The 20,247-nt window shown below is 36.0% G+C and overlaps 2 protein-coding genes and 1 long non-coding RNA gene across 6 annotated transcripts in view; 2 read left to right on the plus strand and 1 right to left on the minus strand.

Moving 5' to 3' along the window:
* Positions 1–206: 206 nt before the first annotated feature.
* METTL21C (methyltransferase 21C, AARS1 lysine) lies at positions 207–11,063 on the plus strand. Its single transcript, XM_007424063.3, has 5 exons — positions 207–356; positions 6,199–6,326; positions 7,124–7,263; positions 8,994–9,111; positions 10,071–11,063. The coding sequence occupies exons 2-5, from the start codon at positions 6,209–6,211 to the stop codon at positions 10,466–10,468; spliced, it is 774 nt and encodes a 257-aa protein (XP_007424125.1). The 5' UTR covers positions 207–356; positions 6,199–6,208; the 3' UTR covers positions 10,469–11,063.
* Positions 11,064–11,469: 406 nt separating this feature from the next.
* Positions 11,470–20,247, minus strand: part of TPP2 (tripeptidyl peptidase 2) — a 48,932-nt gene continuing 40,154 nt past the window's right edge. For 2 of the 3 annotated variants that reach the window (XM_007424061.4, XM_007424060.4), the window contains 6 exons: positions 16,660–16,805; positions 16,429–16,525; positions 15,603–15,733; positions 13,305–13,512; positions 12,491–12,610; positions 11,470–12,228 (listed from right to left, as the gene is read on the minus strand). In XM_007424061.4, coding sequence (XP_007424123.2) covers positions 12,139–12,228; positions 12,491–12,610; positions 13,305–13,512; positions 15,603–15,733; positions 16,429–16,525; positions 16,660–16,805 — 792 coding nt within the window. In that variant the 3' untranslated portion in view covers positions 11,470–12,138. Of the gene's footprint in view, positions 12,229–12,490; positions 12,611–13,304; positions 13,513–15,591; positions 15,734–16,428; positions 16,526–16,659; positions 16,806–20,247 lie in introns of those variants that run through there. The other variant, XM_007424062.4, reaches the window with a different exon arrangement.
* On the plus strand, positions 17,684–19,967 carry LOC148216432 (uncharacterized). 2 transcript variants are annotated; one of them, XR_015795384.1, is made up of 4 exons: positions 17,684–17,736; positions 18,516–18,600; positions 19,511–19,622; positions 19,850–19,967. It is a non-coding gene; the product is annotated as an uncharacterized LOC148216432 (long non-coding RNA). The 2 variants fall into 2 exon arrangements; XR_015795383.1 differs by lacking the exon at positions 17,684–17,736 and having other exon boundaries at positions 18,469–18,600.

Below are 20,247 nucleotides of genomic sequence, written 5' to 3' on the forward strand. Positions count from 1 at the left end.
TTATGGGCTAGAGAAGTTCACTTTATGACTCAGTTTCAGGCTCTTTCCTAAAACATTTATGCTGTTGGTTTCATTTTATACTCATCATGTGTTCAGCATGTTTCAGTTCTTATTGTTATATCAATTTCTGATTACAGTGTTAAGATAGTTAAGTTTATTCTCTCTTGTTGATACATGCTGTATGTCTTTGCTTATTCTTTTTTTTTTTTATCCCTAAATGGACTGGAGAATGGCCCCACCCCCTTTCCCCCAGTCAAGATCTGCAGCACACCTTTGCTATAAAAAGGCACTGGGCTGCTTCAAAGCTCTCAGTTTAGAATTTGGATCTTTGACATCTGGATTAATTTGCTTTCCAGGTAACTTTTAATACTAGATTTTTTTTTTTCCTGCAAGCAAAAGGAGAAGTGAATGTGTTGGGACATATGGGATGGGATGGGCATTTTAAACTTCATGTTTATTTTTAATACATATCTTGGATAAAGGGCACAACAGGTGGTTGTTAGGTCAGTCAAGATGTATAACCAACCAGTAATATATTAGTCACAGTTAGAAGCGTAACTTTGAGGGGAGACTTCAGAATCTGAAAAAACTAACTTTGCAAAGATTTATGGAGGATGAAATTTTTTGAGCAGTGAGCCAGGCCTGTGAAAAAAAATGTTCAAAAGGCAGAACAAGGCAACTATTTTATTTGATGAAATGTACTATGACCCACAAAAGCTTATGCGATCATAAATGTGTGAGACAAGGCTGTTGCTTGGTTTTAGTATGTATGGATGCATGACAGTTCCAAAGGGGAAATCAAAAGTAAATGTAAATACAGAATTCAGGACTGATAACTGGAATTATGGGCACCATCTCTTGGACAATTTGCCTGTGAAATTCCTTCCTCCCAGCTTCTCATAAACAGCTCCCATTCATTTCACAGGAGGCTCACTCAAAACTTCCCAGTGTGTAAATTCCATTCATGCATTTTTGTTTTGTATCCATGCCACTAGCATGACAAATTGAAAAGTGTTGGCTTGTCAACTGGCTTGTTATATTTGCATGGCAATTTTAACCTTTTTTCCCCAATAACAGTTTTAACAAAAGTTGTGACTTCTTTACTTATCTTCAGTTTCTCCAATATGTCTATATGGAAAATCACTAATATTGATTAGACACAAAACTGCATTTGTCAACTACAGTAAGAAAATAGAATCAAAATCTCTACCCTTAATCTGATTGATTTCTGCCTTAGTTAGAATATATGGCAGCATGTAAGAAACCTTGAACGATAATCACAGGAGACTCTCCTTATTACACCGCCTTTTGTAGTAAATATATGGCTCCTTTAGTGACTTAAAGAATATGACAGGTTTTCCCATGGCATAAGCTTTTAAGGACATCTAGTGGGCACTATACAAATGAAATTAAAGATGGCTGGATACTATTAAAAATGAAGTGGAAAGCTGGATGGGAAGCATTTGTTTTTCCTTTTTCACACCTTATTAATTTGAATTAATAAAGTTACCATGTTTTTAAATGCATTTAAGAGTATTTAGATATGGTTAACTAATAGCTTTCCCAAACATAAAGCATATTCAGTTCATGGATATTCCCAAAATATGGTCTGGTCTCTAAAGAGTCCAGCGTATGGATTGATAGAAGGCACTGAATAAGGTTTGCAAAATCTCTGTCCACAGAAGACCAAAAAGCTGAGGTTCAGTGTGTTTGATGCTGTCATGAACATTCAGGTTCACAGCAAAGTTGTCTGCTGGAGGCATGGTGAAGGGGGTGGAAACTGCATTAGAATTCGAAGACATTATCAAATGCTTCTACCAAAAGTAGAAATGGGTAGAGAGAGCCTAAGTGCAGCTTCGAAAGGTTGTCTGAGGAGGAATGACAGCCTAGATGAAGAGTGTCTTTGGCACCCCTCTACTTTACTGGATTAATTTGGAATATTTAATTGCATTGTATTTGCTCTCTGTTGAACAAACATGATACATAGTTTGGATGATAGCTTATACACCAAGGGGTGTTATGTTCAGGAGTGTAATGATATTTGGCACCATCATTTAATGAAAATGGGAAAATGATGCTGCAAACCATGGATGAGCAGTCTTCTGGCTTCTGGGGGATTGACTTGTTTTCTATTACTGCCCCTAAGATTACCAGTCAAAATCAAATTCAAAACACTGGTTCTGGTGAGGAGGCATATACTAGGAACAGAGTGTTCTGACCATATGCTCAGTCCAGACTGAGAAATAGACACAGATTCATTTTAAAAGGGGGGAAAAAAAACATTTGCTATCTCATATTTTTAATGTATAATCAGAAATTGGAAAGGTTTGCATATCTACTGCAAAATTATGCTACTTTTATTGAGCAAATTTTGATTTCACATCTGCCCATTCTTGCTGTAAATGCTTTCACAAATTAAAAATAAAAGAATAAGTCAATACTAAATCAAAAGATGGACTGTGTTTTTTTCAGTTGTTGAGTTGACAGGGAAGTAGTTGACAGGACAGTCTCCTTTTCTCCTATCCAGCCCCAGTCACAATCTTACAATCTCTTTCATTGTTGCTGCTGGAACTGCAGAACTAGTCTTGGAAAGTGAATGAACAAGGATTTAATCCACACTCTAGAAAATGCACCAAGCTAATTTATGTGTGCTGGAAAGCTGAAAAGGGTTGGGCCTGGTTAGCATTTGGATGGGAAGCCACTCAAGGAATACCAGGGCTATATAGGCTAGTCTGGGACATTGAAAAACCATCCTTACAGACGCCAATGACAAACCACTTCCATAGCCAAGAAACCTTGGCTATAGATTCATGCAACCCAACTCAAAAGTGTCTTTGCTTTTTAAATACAAATTTAAATAAATACATTTTATGTACATTTAAATACGCCACAAATTCATTCTTGCGTGTTTCATATCAATAGCACTGATCAGCTTGGGGGATTTCAACTAAGCATTTTTACCATGTATATTTTATATGGGAACCTTCTTCTCTCAGTGTAAAACAGTTGTGTTTTGGAAATGCCATTCACGTTTTTTATAATAATTTTTATTGAAGTTTTTAATAGATATAGTAAAAACAAGTACAAACTAAACTAAAACATAAAAGAAAGTTTATAAAATGCAAAAGAAAGAAAGAAAAAAGAAAAGAGAGAATAAAGGAGAAAAGGAAAAGGGGAAAGAAACAAAGACAATAGTAAAGTGGCTTCCAACCTTCATCACACCAAGCATAAACTAACATAATAACTCTTCACCCTCTTTTAAAATTACAAACAAAACCTCTTCTTCCTATAACCTAACTCACATCTATACGCAATTCCAGAGATTATCATCGTTTGAGTCCTGGTTCAGGAAAAAAATCCATTCAAAGCTACCAGAAATGTGAAACAAATAATTTATCCCCGATCAAATAGTCCAACTTTATACTCCTTCATTTTGTGCTTCAGTCTTGGCCTTTGATTTGTTCCAGTACTGTTGCAGGATTTGGTCCTTCATCAGTCTTCAAAAAATTCTTCAGATCCTTTACCAAGCTACTTTGTAAATCCAGTAAAGAAGCATCATCCAGGATTTCTTGTTGCAACTGCTCCTTGTCCAAGTCCTTTTCTTGATTTTTCTTTTGTATTCCCTAGTAATCTTTTCAGTTTTATTATATGCTGTATTTTCAAGTTCTATTGTATCTGTGTCAGGTAAAAATTGGCTTTTAAAATGTTCCTTAACATCTTCTAAAGGTTTAACCATTGGGACCTGTATGATTTCTAAGGTACTAGTTAATATGTCAATCCATTTTTCAAAGGTGTCTTTAAGTAACTCAAAAGTTATACCAGAGTTGGCCATTTTAAAACCTTTGTTTGAATGCTGGTAGATGTGTATTCCCACCCTTCTTTTTTTCCTTTCTGCCTGGTCTTTTAGTCCCCTGTAGTGTCCATTTGCAACATTCAAAGAATCTCAGTTCCTAATGTGGATTTAATTCCGTCTCAGTTGTTTCCCATGGATATATTATTTAATTATATACTTCCTTTCACCAGAAGTACGAATGTTCCAAATTCCTCTGTTCTCCTAGTCCATTTATAACTTTCTTAAATCAAAAACAATTTTTTTTTTGCCATTTATATATTGTTTTTAAACTCTTAAGCCTCTATTTAAAATTCCTTATCAAAGAAAGAAGGTAAAACTCACCAGGTGTCAAATTAAACTCAGCATTTTGAAGATCTCTAATATCTATAAAATAAATAGATCATTTCCAAAAGTGATTAGAAAATGACAGCAGCTGGCTTAGTGTGTTTTTGAAGTGTCTGCCATAGCCGAGAGCAAGATGTCATCTCCCTTTGTCTCCTGGGGCTCAATCCTGTGGGAGACTGCTGTTTTACAATCCCCTCATGAGGAGTGGCCATTTGGAGCACTTGTGGGAAATCTCCCATCTTCTTTTCCAGAAAAGGACTGGTCTACTTGCTGGTCCTTTGTTGTTCTTCATTGTGGTTGTCCGTCTCTGCTGTTCACAGAGACATCTTCAGTCAGCCACAACTCACCCGGAAGCTCCCATTCGAAGCACATTTCATACTTGGTCTTAGGGAATTATTCTGGCTGAACTGGGCCTGGATTGACTGACTGATTGATTGGTTGAGATGAGACTTTAAACGTCTCTTTTAGGAAAAAAAAAAATGAATTAATTTTAACCATCAATTGAAAAGGAGTTTATGAGAACAAGTAGTCGTAACATTATATTTATGCTGTTTATTGTTTTATTTTTGTCTGTAAGCCACCCAGGGTTATGATACATAAAAAGGGCTACCATATAAATCTTTTAAATAAATAAATATTGATATAAGTGATACACCAAATTTGACAGATTTTTCCCAAGTAACTTAAAGATAAAATAAAATGCCCATGCGCTTTTTTTTATAGCTATGTTTTGTTTTGTTTTTGCATTGTCAAGACTGATCAATGTATAGATTGTATACCAGCATTGTGCCATCACGACATAAGCTCTCCTCCTTGACATGCAGACAAAAGGGCAGACCTTGTGTTGCTTTAGCCATTTCTCCCCGCCCCCCCCCCCGGACCTCTCTGCATCTCTCCATACTCATTGATGCTCAGCTGCCCTATCTATTAAAAACATTGATATATTCCCAGAAATACCTGTCTACGGTTACAAGAAGCATTCTGTAATTTCTGCACAAATTATGCAAGTTGAGAAACTCAAATAAATGTGCTGAATTTAAAAGGCAGAACAAAACAAAAACAACTCCCCCAACAAACAGACAGAAAAACCTGTTAGCACAGTGACTACAGGATTCACCTAAGGCAGTGTTATAGGAAAATGATAGCCTATTTCAGTCCGGAGTCACCACAATGTACCGTTTCCATTAATATGTGTTTCTATGGACACCCTCATGGTGGATTCATTTTTACTGAAATTTTATTGAAATCATTCCAACTCAGCAATTCTTTCAGAAAAGGGTCCCAGTGCATCTCAGATAGCAATTTAAGAAAAAGAGTTCCTTTCTTCAGGCTGACAATTAAAACAGAAGGCCCAAAAGAAAAAAAAAAATAGGCAGGGAAGAAAAAGGAAATGCTTGGGTATCAAGTCTTAATTAAAAGGTATGAAACCTGAGGATCGCATATGGTCATTGAGGCCTCTCTCTGTTGGCCTAGGACACCCCTCTTGCTTAAGTTTCTTACCACTTGAGAAGCTCTGAAACAGACAGACAGACAGACAGACAGAAAGACTCCCCAAACTCCTCAATCCTACCACAGGAATGATATGGTTCCATGTACTCACAACCCTTTGTTAAGCCTCTGGCCACCAAAAGTTTGTCCACCTATCCTGAGATGGTAAGGGGGCTGGTCTCTCCCTCTCACTCAATCCAGTGAAAATGGTTGCTTGATGAATCTTGAGGAAAATGGTAGCTAGCTTCTCAGGAGAACGGGAGAAAGTTGATTTCCCAGAACACAAACTGAGTATTAGCATTTCTTAAATTACCTGTTGGCTTCCAGTTTGCCACTGTTAGGATAACAAACCATGTGAAACGCTCTCAACTTCGGGTAGAAGAGCAGCCCGGCATTCTTTTCTTGCCTGGATCAAAAGAAATGTACAGTGCTTCGGTATGGTGTTTTCCATACAGAGAGATGCCAGGTAGATGAATTAGAAATGCAGTTATTTGCACTCAGGATGATTCATGGTTTGGTTGTTCCTTCAACAGCATTCCTGCTATGATCTCTACACAGCACCAGTTGTTCCCTAAAGTGGCTGAAGAATTAACAGAAGAGGAAGAGGAAAAGGAATATGAGCTTGACTATAGTGACAACTCTTCTGTATTACCTGACTCAGGTTGCACTTTAAAATATGAATGGATGCATGCACACACACATAATGCTTCCCTCTAAACTGTGTAATAGATTGACCACGTCAGCTACTAGTTAAAAAAAGCTGTTTTGTGATTGCTTACCAGATAAAACACGAATTCATTTTGAGGATTGTATTTATCCTCAATTTTTATCACAATAATTTGCAAAGGCAGTATTCATAGTCTCAGCTATTCAGAGGTGGTCATGGGGGATGGCGGGGGAGTGCCAAAAATCATGGCAGCCCTGACCATGTGATTGAAGCCCTGCCCCTTTGTTAAGTTCATAGTTCATGCACCACATGTAAAAATGGTGCAGGGCTTCAACTGTGCAGTCCTGGGTGCCATCTTGACTTTTTACTGTGCTCACAGACATTCCTGCAGCTGTTGCATGCTTATTTCAATTGTAATTAAAACTGTGCCTTGTGCCTTTTAAACATTGAGGAAATAAGGCCAACCTACTCTAATTTAAATGAGAAAATTCAGCCCTTCCACTGAAAGCAGAAGGACATCTATATAATTAGTTTGGTCCTGATTATTGTCCTGTTTTAACAGAGCAAGCTTTTATTTTCAAACATACCAATATGCTAACTTTGGCTTGAATTTCTCAAAAACACCACTACTTTATTTATAGAGATATTGTTTGTGTGTGTGCGAGAGAGGCTTGTGACTCTTTGTGTAGTGTTAATTATTGTGAGGATTTTAGAGCTAACTTTAGGAAAACATAGTTTTGCTTAATTCCACAGGATCTCACAAATGACTGCCAATAATTTCTTCTCCATAGGTCCACGTGTGTTTAAAATATTGCCAAAATGGATTCCAAAGGCCTCCTACTATTTTGACAAAGAACATTACTGTTATGCTGGCCATCAGATCATCATTCAAGAATCCATTGAATGCTTTGGAGCCGTAGTATGGCCTGGTGTAAGTTTTACACAGAAAAAAAAACAAAAAACAAAACAAAAACAGCACCCCTTTGACCAATAAGCATCTTAAGTCTGGAAATAGTTACTATTGCTGATGCCTTTTACTCTGGTCAGTTTTGCCATCTCTAGCAATATTAATGGCAGGGGAAGGGGGCAGTAGCAACATTCATATGGCACAACATATGATATTCATTATCATGTTAACTAGACTGATTAACATGAGCCATTGTGCTGGTGCTATACCCTTCTCCCGTGTTGCTTTATCTCCAGTTAAATGAAATGCATGAATAAAGAGCAGCCACCACTTAACTGGCTATTTACTGGCTTTACCTTCTACTTAGTGTTGACCAGAAATGTCAGCTGCTAAATCAAAGAGGAGCTATTAAGGTGGTTAAACAGGAACAGAGGTGGTAACGTGTTGCCATTAAGAAGCTGGTTTAATATGGGTGAACATGCCCAATATTATAAGCATGTAGGACATTTCCCATATGTGGGTGAGCATGAATTAATCAGTTTATGAATAATTTGGTGCACAGCTTCTCTCTTCCTCCAAGGAATATTTAATCTTGATTTAATAATCAAGACTACCTGCTCCTTTAGTTAGTTTGCCCTATTTAAGAGATAATTTGGGCAGGGCAAAGAGAAATAAAACAAGCAACAAAGCTGTGAACTCAGTTCTGGTAGAGAAAAAAGAAAACAGGTTTTGAGATTAAATCTCCTGAGCTACTGACTTTGCTTCTAGAAGTTCTGTTTTTAATGTAAATTGCCAACACTGTATTCTGTCCTAGATCTATTATTTTTAAAAAAAATGAATGCAGCTCTCTTACTCCTTTGATGAACAATGTGATGTAGGGGGCTATTCTCATATTCATTTGGTTTAAGTTGTAGATATTACTGATCACCTATGAGTTTATTGTATGTTATTTTTATGTATTGGAGGCTGCCCAGTCTTTGATTGCGACATTGGACATTTATTATTTGGATTGTCTTAATTGCTTTAACTGGTAAACAGTAGGGGTAATATGTACATTTTTAAAATAAAAAAAGGAAAGGAAAAAAAATTGATAGTCCTTGTTTATTCTTGTTTTAGTGTTTTTAAGTAGAGTCCTATAGTGTTTCATGTCTCTGACACTGAATTATCTCGAACCATTCACTCTTTCCAAAATGCACCTGCCTTTTCCTGAATCTGCCTTCTTGTCTGGAAGACAGGGAGTGTTCTTTGTCATTATCCATCAAAATTATTTCAAGGCTCAATCCAAGTGCAGCACTAACACAATTAAAAGCAATAATGTAGATTTTTGTTATTAAAAATCAGCAGTGAGAGGCACAGAGAAGGAAAAATACAGCTAGGAGATCAATTCTGCTAACACATAAAATGTCAGCACACATTTTCTGACAGTTTGATATTTCTTTTGTAATCTGATTAGATGCAATTCCCTCCTCTTCCCATTTCAGTTTGCAAAAGCTTCTATAAACTGTGATAAACTTCTGGCTTTGCTTGTGTCTCAGGAGGATGCCAGAGCATGGCATTTTAAGGCTCTTTCAAGATAGACATAGCATAGTACCTAGGAAGCATAGTACCTATGAGCCTGAAACCTCAATCTGCTTTTCCCTTTTATTTGTATTTTGACCTATTTCTAAAGGCCAAAGAAAACAGCTTTTTTTGGTATTTATGTGTAGACAAATAACTAGGGTTTAAATGATCAAAAGTGATTTTTGCTCTTTTAGGCCCTTGCTTTATGTCAGTACCTGGAATCAAATCAAGAGGAAATTAACCTCAAAGAAAAGAAAGTCCTCGAAATTGGAGCTGGGACAGGTCTAGTGTCTATTGTGGCAAGTATATTAGGTAATTTGTTAACATTGATTTTCGGACTATAAGATACATTAGAGATCCATTTCTCCTTCAGTCATCTACTTTAAACATGTACATTCCTACTTTCACTGATTTCTCTCCTAAATGTTCATTCAACATTTGATCAATTTCTGACACTGTTGCTTCTTTCATTCCTGCCAAACTTCACAAGGCCCAATTTTCAGATATTGCTTCCCTCCTCCACTAATTTTTTATTATTCTGTGTACATCCATTATATACCATACTATATCAATTATACATACCAAGACAGAAATTGATATATTATGCTTAGCAAAACTATAAGTTATAAAAAATAGTTGTTTGATCCTTTAATAATTCATTCTTCAGCCTGATGGTATACAAAAAGCTGAAGACACTCTAAAGGCCCAACTGAGAATGGCTATATTTATTAATTTCAATGCCATTAAACCAGAACTTGACTCACTCCTCTAACATGCAGTAAATTCTATTTAGTTCACACAACTTGCTAAACCAAGCAATGTATTTCATTTTGACATAACACATAAATGTTAACCCCATTTAATAAATCATGTTTAAACAAATGTATGCAGGTGAACATGTAAATAAGGCTGTTCCATTAAGCCAATGAATTCTAAAGCCAAGCAATGGCTCACCTAAAAGGCATCCTGCAGAATTTTATTAATAAACTAGTGTTTAATCATGGTTAATCTATATATGGTTTGCTTGGTTTTTGCTCAACACAGTGTGTGTGAACTGAGCAATTTTGGCTTATTTAACAAATTAGTTATGCAAACCATGGCTTAGCACAATGCGATTCCAGTCTGTTTTATGATTTGCAGTTGCAAGCAGGCAGAGGACCTAAGTACACTGACAGCTAATATAATATTAGGACCTTCCCCCCCCTCTGCCCCCCAACTGACATCTTATCAAGGCAGGTTACAGACTGAATACTGTTATCTTTATCTTTCAGGAGCTTTTGTTACTGCTACTGACTTGCCTGAGGTACTTGAAAACTTGGAGTTCAACATTACTAGGAATGTACGGAATCTAGATGTTCACAAGCCTGAAATAAGGAAGCTTGTTTGGGGCGAGAATCTCCCTGAAGACTTTCCCAAAACAACCCATCATTATGATTACATCTTGGCTACTGATGTTGTATATCATCACACAGCGCTGGATTCTCTGCTGGCTACAATGCACTACTTATGCCAGCCTGGGACAATCCTGGTTTGGGGAAATAAATTTAGATTCAGCACAGATTATGAATTTTTGAACTCAGTCAGCAACATATTCAATATTACCCAGCTAGCAGAATTTCCAGAGTCAAGTATCAAATTGTTCAAAGGCACAATAAAAGAATTAAACTGAGGAAGCAGTGCCAGAATCCAGATTAAGTATAAAAGCTGAGATGTTTACAGAATACACTAAGAGTCTGATTTTTGACTTTGAAGGCAGGAAATTAACCCTTTAAAACAGGTAATTATTCAGACCTTTTCTCAAAGACATGTTTTCTACAAAAGAATAGACAGTAGGAAGTGCTTCACCTTTTGGTTATGCTTTTCCCTCAGTTATAGCCACGCCCAGCATCTGACATGTTCTGGCATTCCTTCATTGGTGTTGAATAGATATTTACAAATGATAGGCTTGAAACTCTATGGTTCTAGTCACATTGTTCCTAGAAACACAAAGGAAAGGAGGACCACTTTTATCCTACAATATGTCCTCATAAATCAAGACTGCTAAGGTGAATTGGCTGTAACATACCAGGAAAGATAAGAATTCACAGTTCTTAAGATTAGAATTTAAGGATATGTGAAAATATAGTCCTTTTACAGAGCTATGTGGAGGAACTAATCCTAAACAACAGGGTACTATTTTTTTTTAGAATAAAATGAACTAAAAGCAAGCACTTATTTAAGCATATCTTCACAAATTTTAAAAATCCTTTTTAAAGATATCAAATTTTAAGCCACTGCTGAACTGTTAAATTACTTCTCAGCAACTGGCATACAGTTTGCTACAGTGGTAAAAATATCCAACAGCTTATCTGGCCTCCATAAAATCACATATGTATTGACTTTATTCCTTCTATTTGTTCCCATGTAGTGTTTTCTCCATTTGCTCTGAAATCATTAAAGTCAAAATGTCTCTTTTATGTTTCATTGAAAAATTAGAACAGATCTCAAACTTGTTCAATATTTTATTTTAACAAAATTAAACCATGAGTGCTCAAACTTTTGATATTGAAATTTGCACATTTATTCTGCAGTTTTACATTTTTCAAACATTATTAACATGTATGTATAAGTTTTACAATACCTGATTAAGTGTTAACTGACACTTTATACATGTATCAGTTTTTCCTGATACTCTGTATCATGTGGATATTTGAGAGTACCTTCAAGTTGAAGATATTCAAGAGCACCTTTGCACCAGTAATTCAGAACACATTGTTAGTGACTGTGGAAGTTGTTATTTTTTAAAAAAAATTAAAATGTAAACTCTTGCAAATGATACTGGTAATTATGTTCTATTATTATTAAGACTAATAAATAAGGTTTTAGCTACTCTTCTTGTAGCTTCATTTAAGGCCTTCATACAATTGAAAATTTATGTTTAAACATGTTAAAATCCTGCTCATTGTAAAAATAACAGCTTGTATAGCCTTATAATTAAAATTACAAACAGTTAAGAGCCACATACACATGCAAGAAGCTTTTCCACCTTCATTTTCTAAACCTTGGCGCTGGCTGTTCTCAAACATCCATTGCCAGCAATGTGATGTATTCAATAGATTTTGTTTTTAAATTTTCATTTCTGAGGCAAATGAGCTATTCAAGAAACTAAGAATTAAGTTTAAACAGACTTCCTTATGTCTGGACCCAAACTAGCACACATATACTGCAACCCCCTTATCCTCTGATTAATACATACAAGTTAAGCATTCAATAATGGATGAAAACATGCAATCCAATAAGTTCACAGATTTTTATATTCAGTCAATGTAAGAACATCTTAAATTTACAATTGCAGGTATTTCAAAACACACAATAATCAGGTGGGAACATCACAGGAAGCCAGTTTTCGGTTAAAGACGCACAGTGAGTCCATCCAAGTAACTTCATTAGCTAAAAAGAGCAAAAAACAAAAGTTACTTTTATATATTTTAAAGTAATCTTTATATTAAGCCAAAGTCATGAAAATGAAATTGAATGTGTTTAGACTACCAACAATTAGCAGAATACAGTAATATAATATTAGACTTTCATTTAGTCAGTGACATTTCTAGAAAATCTGTCCTAATGGTGCAATTTGATTTTATAGTTCTGAATGTGACTGAAACTTGCATACCAATTTAACTGAACTGAATATGCAATGACAACTACTTACCTGTATACAATTCTTCAAGTTGTCTTTGGTGGGCTTCTCCTCTGCAAGTTTATTTGCAAATTTGAGACCTCTGCCATACATTTTGTTTACCAGTGCATGCTTATAAGCAAAGGGTAAAACCTACAGAAGAGTATAAAGAAAAAAGGTAGAGGTAGACATTTGTCAGCAGAATATAAGTTCTGCAAAGATTATCTATCCTAGTTCACTTTTGGAGTTGACAGTAGCAGAGTCAGAACTAGAATAAAAATCACCTCCAGGTATTTGATGATAGAGGCATCCCTCGAGTTATTTTAAGTTGACTATATTAAAATGTTGTTAGAGGCTTTTGAGTTATTCCCAGCTTTATGATTCTAAACACTTTATATTAAAGTTATTTTAGAGGTTATTTAAATATATTTTAAAGAAAGAGGTATTAATTTACATGGTGCTATCAACATGCACAGCACTATAAAAAGCAGAGGATGACAATGATATTCCAGTTAAACATGCTTAGATTTAGCTGCAGCCAAATTAGTTTAGGTTAGACTACAACCAGAGGTTGTACCTTAAGGTGTACAAGGACAATGTGCGAAAGAAAAATGGAGGAAGGCCACTGCCAGCATGTCCTATTTATGATCTTTATAAGAGCTCTGGGCTACTGAATATGCTACAAAAGATTTAAATTACTCTTTTGACAACAGCTCTTGCATGCAAATATTTTTATACAATTTAAATATAAAACATTGGTCTTCACCTAAATTGGTAATAGGTATCATAACCTAAAGATTCCTTTCTTCAATTGTATGAACCAGTAGTTCTACTCCTCTCAACATACCTTGCTGTCAAACAGGTCAGTCCATTTTGATGTTTCCCAGAAAGTCTCTGTCAGAGTATTCAAGATGGTCTCTTGGCTGTCATCTTTACATGCAGCATCACTTGATACAGCCCCTTCCTGGGCCTGTAACTGCAGAAGTTGGTCTGATAATGCACATCCTTTCCGACAGAGGGCATCTACTAAGGTAGATTTCTGCTTTTCCATCTCACTATGTGGGAATAATATTACTTCATTTATAGTGAACAAGTCTCTTTCATCATGCCTATATAGGCATTTTTCACTAACTGCTGAACACCACCACCACCACCACGACCACCACGACCACCACACAAAATACACTTGCATTCCTTTCTAAGGTATATGACATTTAAAAGAAAACATTTTTAAACTGAAGAAACTAGGTTCCAAAATACGTATTTTAACTAGGGATATTCATCAAACAAACAATTCTACCACCTTGAAAGGAAGAGGGCATGCATTCATTCATTCATTCATTCATTCATTCATTCATTCATTCATTCATTCATTCATTCAATTTATTATATTATATTATTATATACTCATCCCGCAAATTCAACTTTTGGTGGCTATCAACATGTAAAAACAAGAATAAATAATATTAACAAAGAATAAAAGCATACAATGGTTCCTGAAGGTAAAACCAGACAAAACCATCACCAAAAAGCTCTCAATGGGCCATCTAACCTCTAACTCCCAGGCCATGGAGCACATCTAGGCCTTCATTGCTTTATGAAATGCTGGCAGGGTTGGAGCCAATGTAATCTTGGGGGGTATGGTGTTCCAAAGGGCAGATGCTGTGACAGGAAACACACACTTCCTAGGTCCTATTCTTTAATTGAGGGGACCTAGAGCAGGCCTCTCCTGTCAGACCTAGTGGAACAGGTAGAAACAACTGGGAAGAGGCAGTCCGGCAAATAACCTGACCCCACACCATTGAGGGCTAGATGACAACAGCATGTTGAATTCCACTTGGGAGCACACTGGAGCCAGTGCAACTTGCAGAACAGAGATGTAACATCAGGTGTACTGAGATGCCCGTGCCACAGCACTGTGGCTCAACTGCAGCTTCTGGATGGTCAAAGGCAGCCCCATGTATAGTGTCTAGCAGTAATACACTCAGGAGGTGACTAAAGCATGAGTGATCATGAGCAGTATCTTCCTCAGTCTAGGAAGGGCACAAACTGGTGCACAAAACAAAGTTGTGCAAAAGCCCTCCTGGCTACAGCTACCACCTTCTCTCTGAACAGGAGCTGTCAGTACAGGACACCCAAATTGTACACCAGTTCTGTTTGGGGTAGTGCAACCTTATCCAGAACCAAAGATGGAAAAACACTGCATCCAAGGGGCCCTAAAAGCCACAGCCACTCTGTCTTGCCAGGGTGAGCTGAAGCCTGTTCTTCCTCATCCAGAACCCCACAGCATCCAGACAGAGATAGAACCTCTTGCTCAACCCCACTGGTGGTAGCAGTGTATATAGGTAATAGTATTTATTTGAGGACATGTTTTCCAACTTGCATTTTAATATCCAAGGAAATCAAATAATTACTGAATGCAGAATTATTTCTCTTTTCCCTCTCCTATATAAGGCCTAATTTTTGTATGGTAAAGCTTTATCTCAATTTTAAACTCATAGAATCACCATCCCAATGCTAGTATTATTACTCTAGTAATTTGGAATGTTTCAACATATTAAATAGTTCAAAAGAACTATCAGGATGCCTGCAGATCTCAGTTCTGAACCTGACTAGTGTGATCATCTTCCTTTTCCAGATCCACATGGAAAGCAATCTTCTTTGGAACAAAAAGAAAAAGCTGATGGTTTTATCTTCAGGAGGAAGTATTACTCAGGGTTCTCCGATTTGCTCTTTAAAATATCTGCTATATGGTTTTACAGCTTACCATTTGTTTTCCCTTCGTTCTTACATTTCTTTAAGTATATTTTTATTCTACCTGCCACAATCTAGTACAAATGTGTAATGACACACAAGGATTTGGGCAGAAGGAAGGAGAAAGCAGAATGAAACTGTTGGCTGGCCTGATATTCTTTGAACATCCATTGCTCTGACATTCTAGTGGTCAACCTTTCCTCCCTGGCAATATCACACCAGCATTAAAAATAATATTTTAAAGCATAAAAATGCAATTAAATGTGCTCAGTTTATGTTTCTTTTCTCATGAATATGAAAACACTTTAATTTTTAAGCTTAGAAGAAGAGATGACTTTACGAACAGTTGCTGAAATAAGATGCAAGAAAAAAGTATTTACTGGTTAGGTACTTTTTTATAGTAGCAGCATCAGGCCTGGGATCAGTCTTCATAGCAAGATAAATGGCAAGGGCTGTTTGATCAATATGAGAGATCACTGTATTAGCAGCCTCAATGATTTCATTTAAACGTTTCATTCGCTCCTGGAGGAAAACAAAATGATATTCCCTTATTAAATACAAATGTATTAATATACTATGAACGTTCAATTGATAGGAGAGATGGACAGCTATTTTGATCCAAAGCAGAAAAGATACTTTGGAGGTAAGGTGGGTGCACTTAATTGCACCTGTTAGTTCATCTTCATAGAATCTATATGGGGAAGTGTAAATGCAGAAAGATAGGCGTAAAAACAATAACTTGAATGATGCTTTGTAATTTACTAGAATTAATGTTTTGCTAGTAATTATTAGTTTCAGCAGCAAAGATGGATTCTACAAATCATTAAAATGAAAGGTATTATTTTTTGGAGTTATCAAATGATACCAAATAAACAAACTGGTACATAGCATAAAATATCCTAATTATGAAAAATTACCACATACAGTACATATAATATAAATTGTAGATTTAATAAATATGTTTGTGGCTGGTACTGCTTTTAAGCTTGAAATCCAGTAGAAAAGTAAATCAAATGTGTTCTGCTGAGATGATTCTAAGGGAAGAAAGGTTATCACTAATCTCAACAAAGTACTCACTAGTATATGGACTGAATGGACTAAATTCTGAAACAGTTTAAAGGTGTTCAGTTAATAACTTCAGAAGGTTTAAAGCACGGAATTAGGGCTGAGTGGATTTAAAATGAAAGATCTTATTTAAAAAAGAAAATGGGTCACACCTTTTCAGAATCCAGTTGATGAAGTCTTGCAACATATAAGGGGAGATGGTTAGGGAAGGTCTCTTTCAGTTCATTGTATATTTCACTGGTATCAAACCTAAAAAGTAAGTGTGTTATTGAAAGTGCTGACTATAGTAGTATAAAGGTAAGACATTGTGGAAAATAAACATAATTTGCATCAGTGCATCAGTTCTTCAAGGATATGATTTAACAGCAGAATGTTAAACATACTTTGTCATCCACTGTATCTTTAAATCTCTTAAAGCTTCTGCAAATTCATCCTTTGGATCTTTTTCTGGATCTTTCTCTTTATCCTTGCTTCCATTCTTATTTTTTATTGGAGATGGGATCAAATGATAATGAACTGCAATTACATCCTAGAGTAAAAAGCATAGCAAAATAAGCATTAGTATTTCTTTCTTATAAAGTATACAAGGAGAAGCTCCAGTGTAAAATCTTACAGAACCTTTGAACCAGAACAGATTTAGTCCAATTAACAAAGAATAGTTCAAATTATCTTTCATGAATTTCAAATTTTGATTAATAATCATTCCAGAAAGATTGTACAAGAACTGCACCTCAACAAACTGATTTAAGATTAGCCTCCACAAATTCAATTTCATATAACCTATATCTTCCTTTGTGGAAAAATGCATCAGACACAGCTATTCAAAAGGAAATTAAACAAATCTGTATCATTTAGCTGTGAGACTTTTTTTCCAGATGATAAAGTAACTTTTGCAAAGTCTAAACAATCTAAAGTATGTTGCTAACATTCTCACACATTTGGTCTTATTATTGTCTTGTATTTTATATTCTGATATGGCCTTTTGATAGAAAGAATATATAAGATATGGTCTTTTAATAGAAATTTTAATTCAGGTATTTCATTATTCAAAAGGGACTAGAATGAAATCACAATATGGCAAAAAAAAATCTTACTTAAATATTCAAGTAATAGTTATCAACGTTCTAAGCTATTCTTTTATTTTTAAAAGAGATAAACCACACTATAAAAAAATCTGTATTTATTTTTTGCAAGTTAAATTGGAATAATTGTGAAGTGCATCTCATTTAAAACTAACCAACCAACAACTACATTTGGAAATTTTTGTCCAGTATCCAGTTTTTAGAAGCACAGAATCGCATGTTCTAAGGTTTCAGAAACCTGAATATTTGACAAAACCTTCAAAAAAATCCTCAAAATATTTCTCTGTTGCCTTATGTACTATCATATATGAAATTGTATCCACACAGGCTCAAACTGAGACTTACTGAATTTTACAATCAATACTTTCCAGAAAACAGGTGAGTGAAACCTTCATAAGTATCAGGTGTGTATCTCATAAAAAGATATTGCCACTCCCTTTCTTAAATATTCACACACATGTCCCATTAAACAAGAGTTTAAGCTCAATCACTGCTTGTGAACGACATTTCTCCTCCATATATTTATCAGCTGGGATAGCACTGTTCAAAAAGAGACTCACAAGGCCATATTGCATTAACACTTGTAACAGTTCCTCATACTAAAATGCATCGTAATATTGTTTCAGCCTTCAGCTGACAATCAAGCTTGAATACACTAGAATATGTCTTCAATTTGCAGATGATTAGTTCTTGCAAATTACAGATACCTCAGTAAATCTGTGGACATCACCGTAGCATACAAAAATTAGAATGCACGAAGTCTATAAAAATGGAGTGGGTAATATTAATATGCAACATAATGGGTGGAACACAGGAACTGAATTTTCTCTTCTAGGAATGTTTTCCCCAGGGGAAATTTCTCATCATTAAACAACTGGGAGGACTGTAGGAGAAGCTTTTAAAAGTGTGTGTGTGTGTGTCTGTATTATGTTTTAATTATTTGACATGGCACAAAAGAAAGTAATTTTAAAAAGTTTTCCAAAATCACCTATACCCCACCTAAACCCCAAGATGCTAAAAAAGCTTTTGTATGCATGTGTTTTAGAAAGATTAATGTGGGAATAGGAGGCCTCTGAGAGGTAAACTGCTTCCACACCCAATCCCAAAGGGCCCAACACTGTACCCAACTCCTCAAATATTGTCCATCCTTACTACAGGAAATGCCTTCTCTGAGTCCACTTCTGAACTCAGAACCAAGGAGTTCAAATTCTGCAGCAGAAAGGATTGAGACATCACCCAGGGGTATGTATGTGTGTGTCCAATAAACTTTTCTAAAAAATTAGACACAGCTGAATGCAGAATGAAATTTCCCAGGCACACGTTAAGAGGTAAACTTATGATCAACAATGGTGATTGAAGGGTATGACTTTGGATTTCTTCAGAACTAAAGAGACTGTCATAACAAAGCACCAATGTTTGGGAGAATCAGAAAAGGAGACATGAGACAATTTGTCCTTGCATCTGTCAGTTAATCCATATTTTGCTGTTCACAAAGTCTTGTCACTGTAAGAGCCACTGGCATTGTTCCTGCTCACCACCTGGTGGTCTATAAGAGGAACATTTCAATAACCATAGGTTAAAAGCTGGAAGGAGCACGAAACAGCTATGAAGCAGTTTGAGCTACAAGTACCAACTGCTCTTCCTGTTTCTGCTGACACTATGCTGGGAAGGCTCAGGGCAGCAGTTCTCTTGGCAGGCTCAGCCAAAGGTATGTCTGCCTTTTGTCCTATGATTCTGACCTTCTGGGTCTTCTTGGGAGATTTTTCAAAAAGATGGTCATATTAAATAGAGAAAATAGAAGGAAGGGAGGGAAAGAGCAGGCCTTTAGAGAGCTTTGGAAATAGAAGTAAAATTACTTGAGAAAAAACAGAGGTGACCTAAAAAATGAAACTCGGGAGAAGAGGGGCATTTTTGCACCTCTTTTAAGAAAATACAGACAAGATCTTGGAGGAGTTTCCTAGAACAAAGAATGAAAAGCTATGTCATATAGTTGCTGGTATCTAATATGAGGAGAAGGTGATTCACAAATACTATCCACACCAAATAAAGAGCTAACAATATCATGAAAGAGTCAGTGGCTGCATTCAGTCAAATTTTCACTTAATAAGTCAAAATATAACTAAGTCTTTTGCCTGTGTATCTACTCTCTTAGCCTACTCCCATCTCATTTTACTCAACAAGAAGATATGACTACTGTCTTCAGAACAAGCCAAGATGGTATATCATGATTTCAATTGTTTAGATCCTGATTTGTTCCAGAGCTGGTAAGCATAGTGTTGTAATTTGATGAATTCTGCACTGAATTTAACGTGCTTATTATAATATACAAAAAATAGATCCATATCATGCTTTATTAAGCAAACATTGTCTGAAATGGGACAATCCTTTGTCTAATCTCAGCCGTGCTGAATATTTTAATTGTGCTCATCCCTTACCCACTCTCCTAGCTCACAAGTGCTTTCTCAAAAATCACAGCTATCCTTATTTATAGGTTGTTCACAAATGATTTTATGAAGACAACTGTGGAAGAAAATCAAAATACACACAAGTTGTTCCCATGAGGCAGAGTTCTTACATTTTTCTCTGACAAGTAGTAATCTATATCTAAATCAGGGTTCTCCAATGTGGTCAATACTGACCCCCAAGGGTTGATGAACATGAACATGAACCGAGAACTACCGGATGTACAAGCTGGGTTTCGAAGAGGCAGAGGAACTAGAGATCAAATCGCCAACATTCGCTGGATAATGGAGAAAGCACGAGAGTTCCAGAAAAACATCTACTTCTGCTTCATTGACTATGCAAAAGCCTTTGATTGTGTGGATCACAACAAACTGTGGCAAATTCTTAAAGAGATGGGGGTACCAGACCACCTTACCTGTCTCCTGA

This window comes from Python bivittatus, unplaced genomic scaffold, assembly GCF_059951505.1.
Source record: "Python bivittatus isolate LINGU-HERP-01145 unplaced genomic scaffold, Pbiv_v1 ctg000060_np1212, whole genome shotgun sequence".
Taxonomy (NCBI): domain Eukaryota; kingdom Metazoa; phylum Chordata; class Lepidosauria; order Squamata; family Pythonidae; genus Python; species Python bivittatus.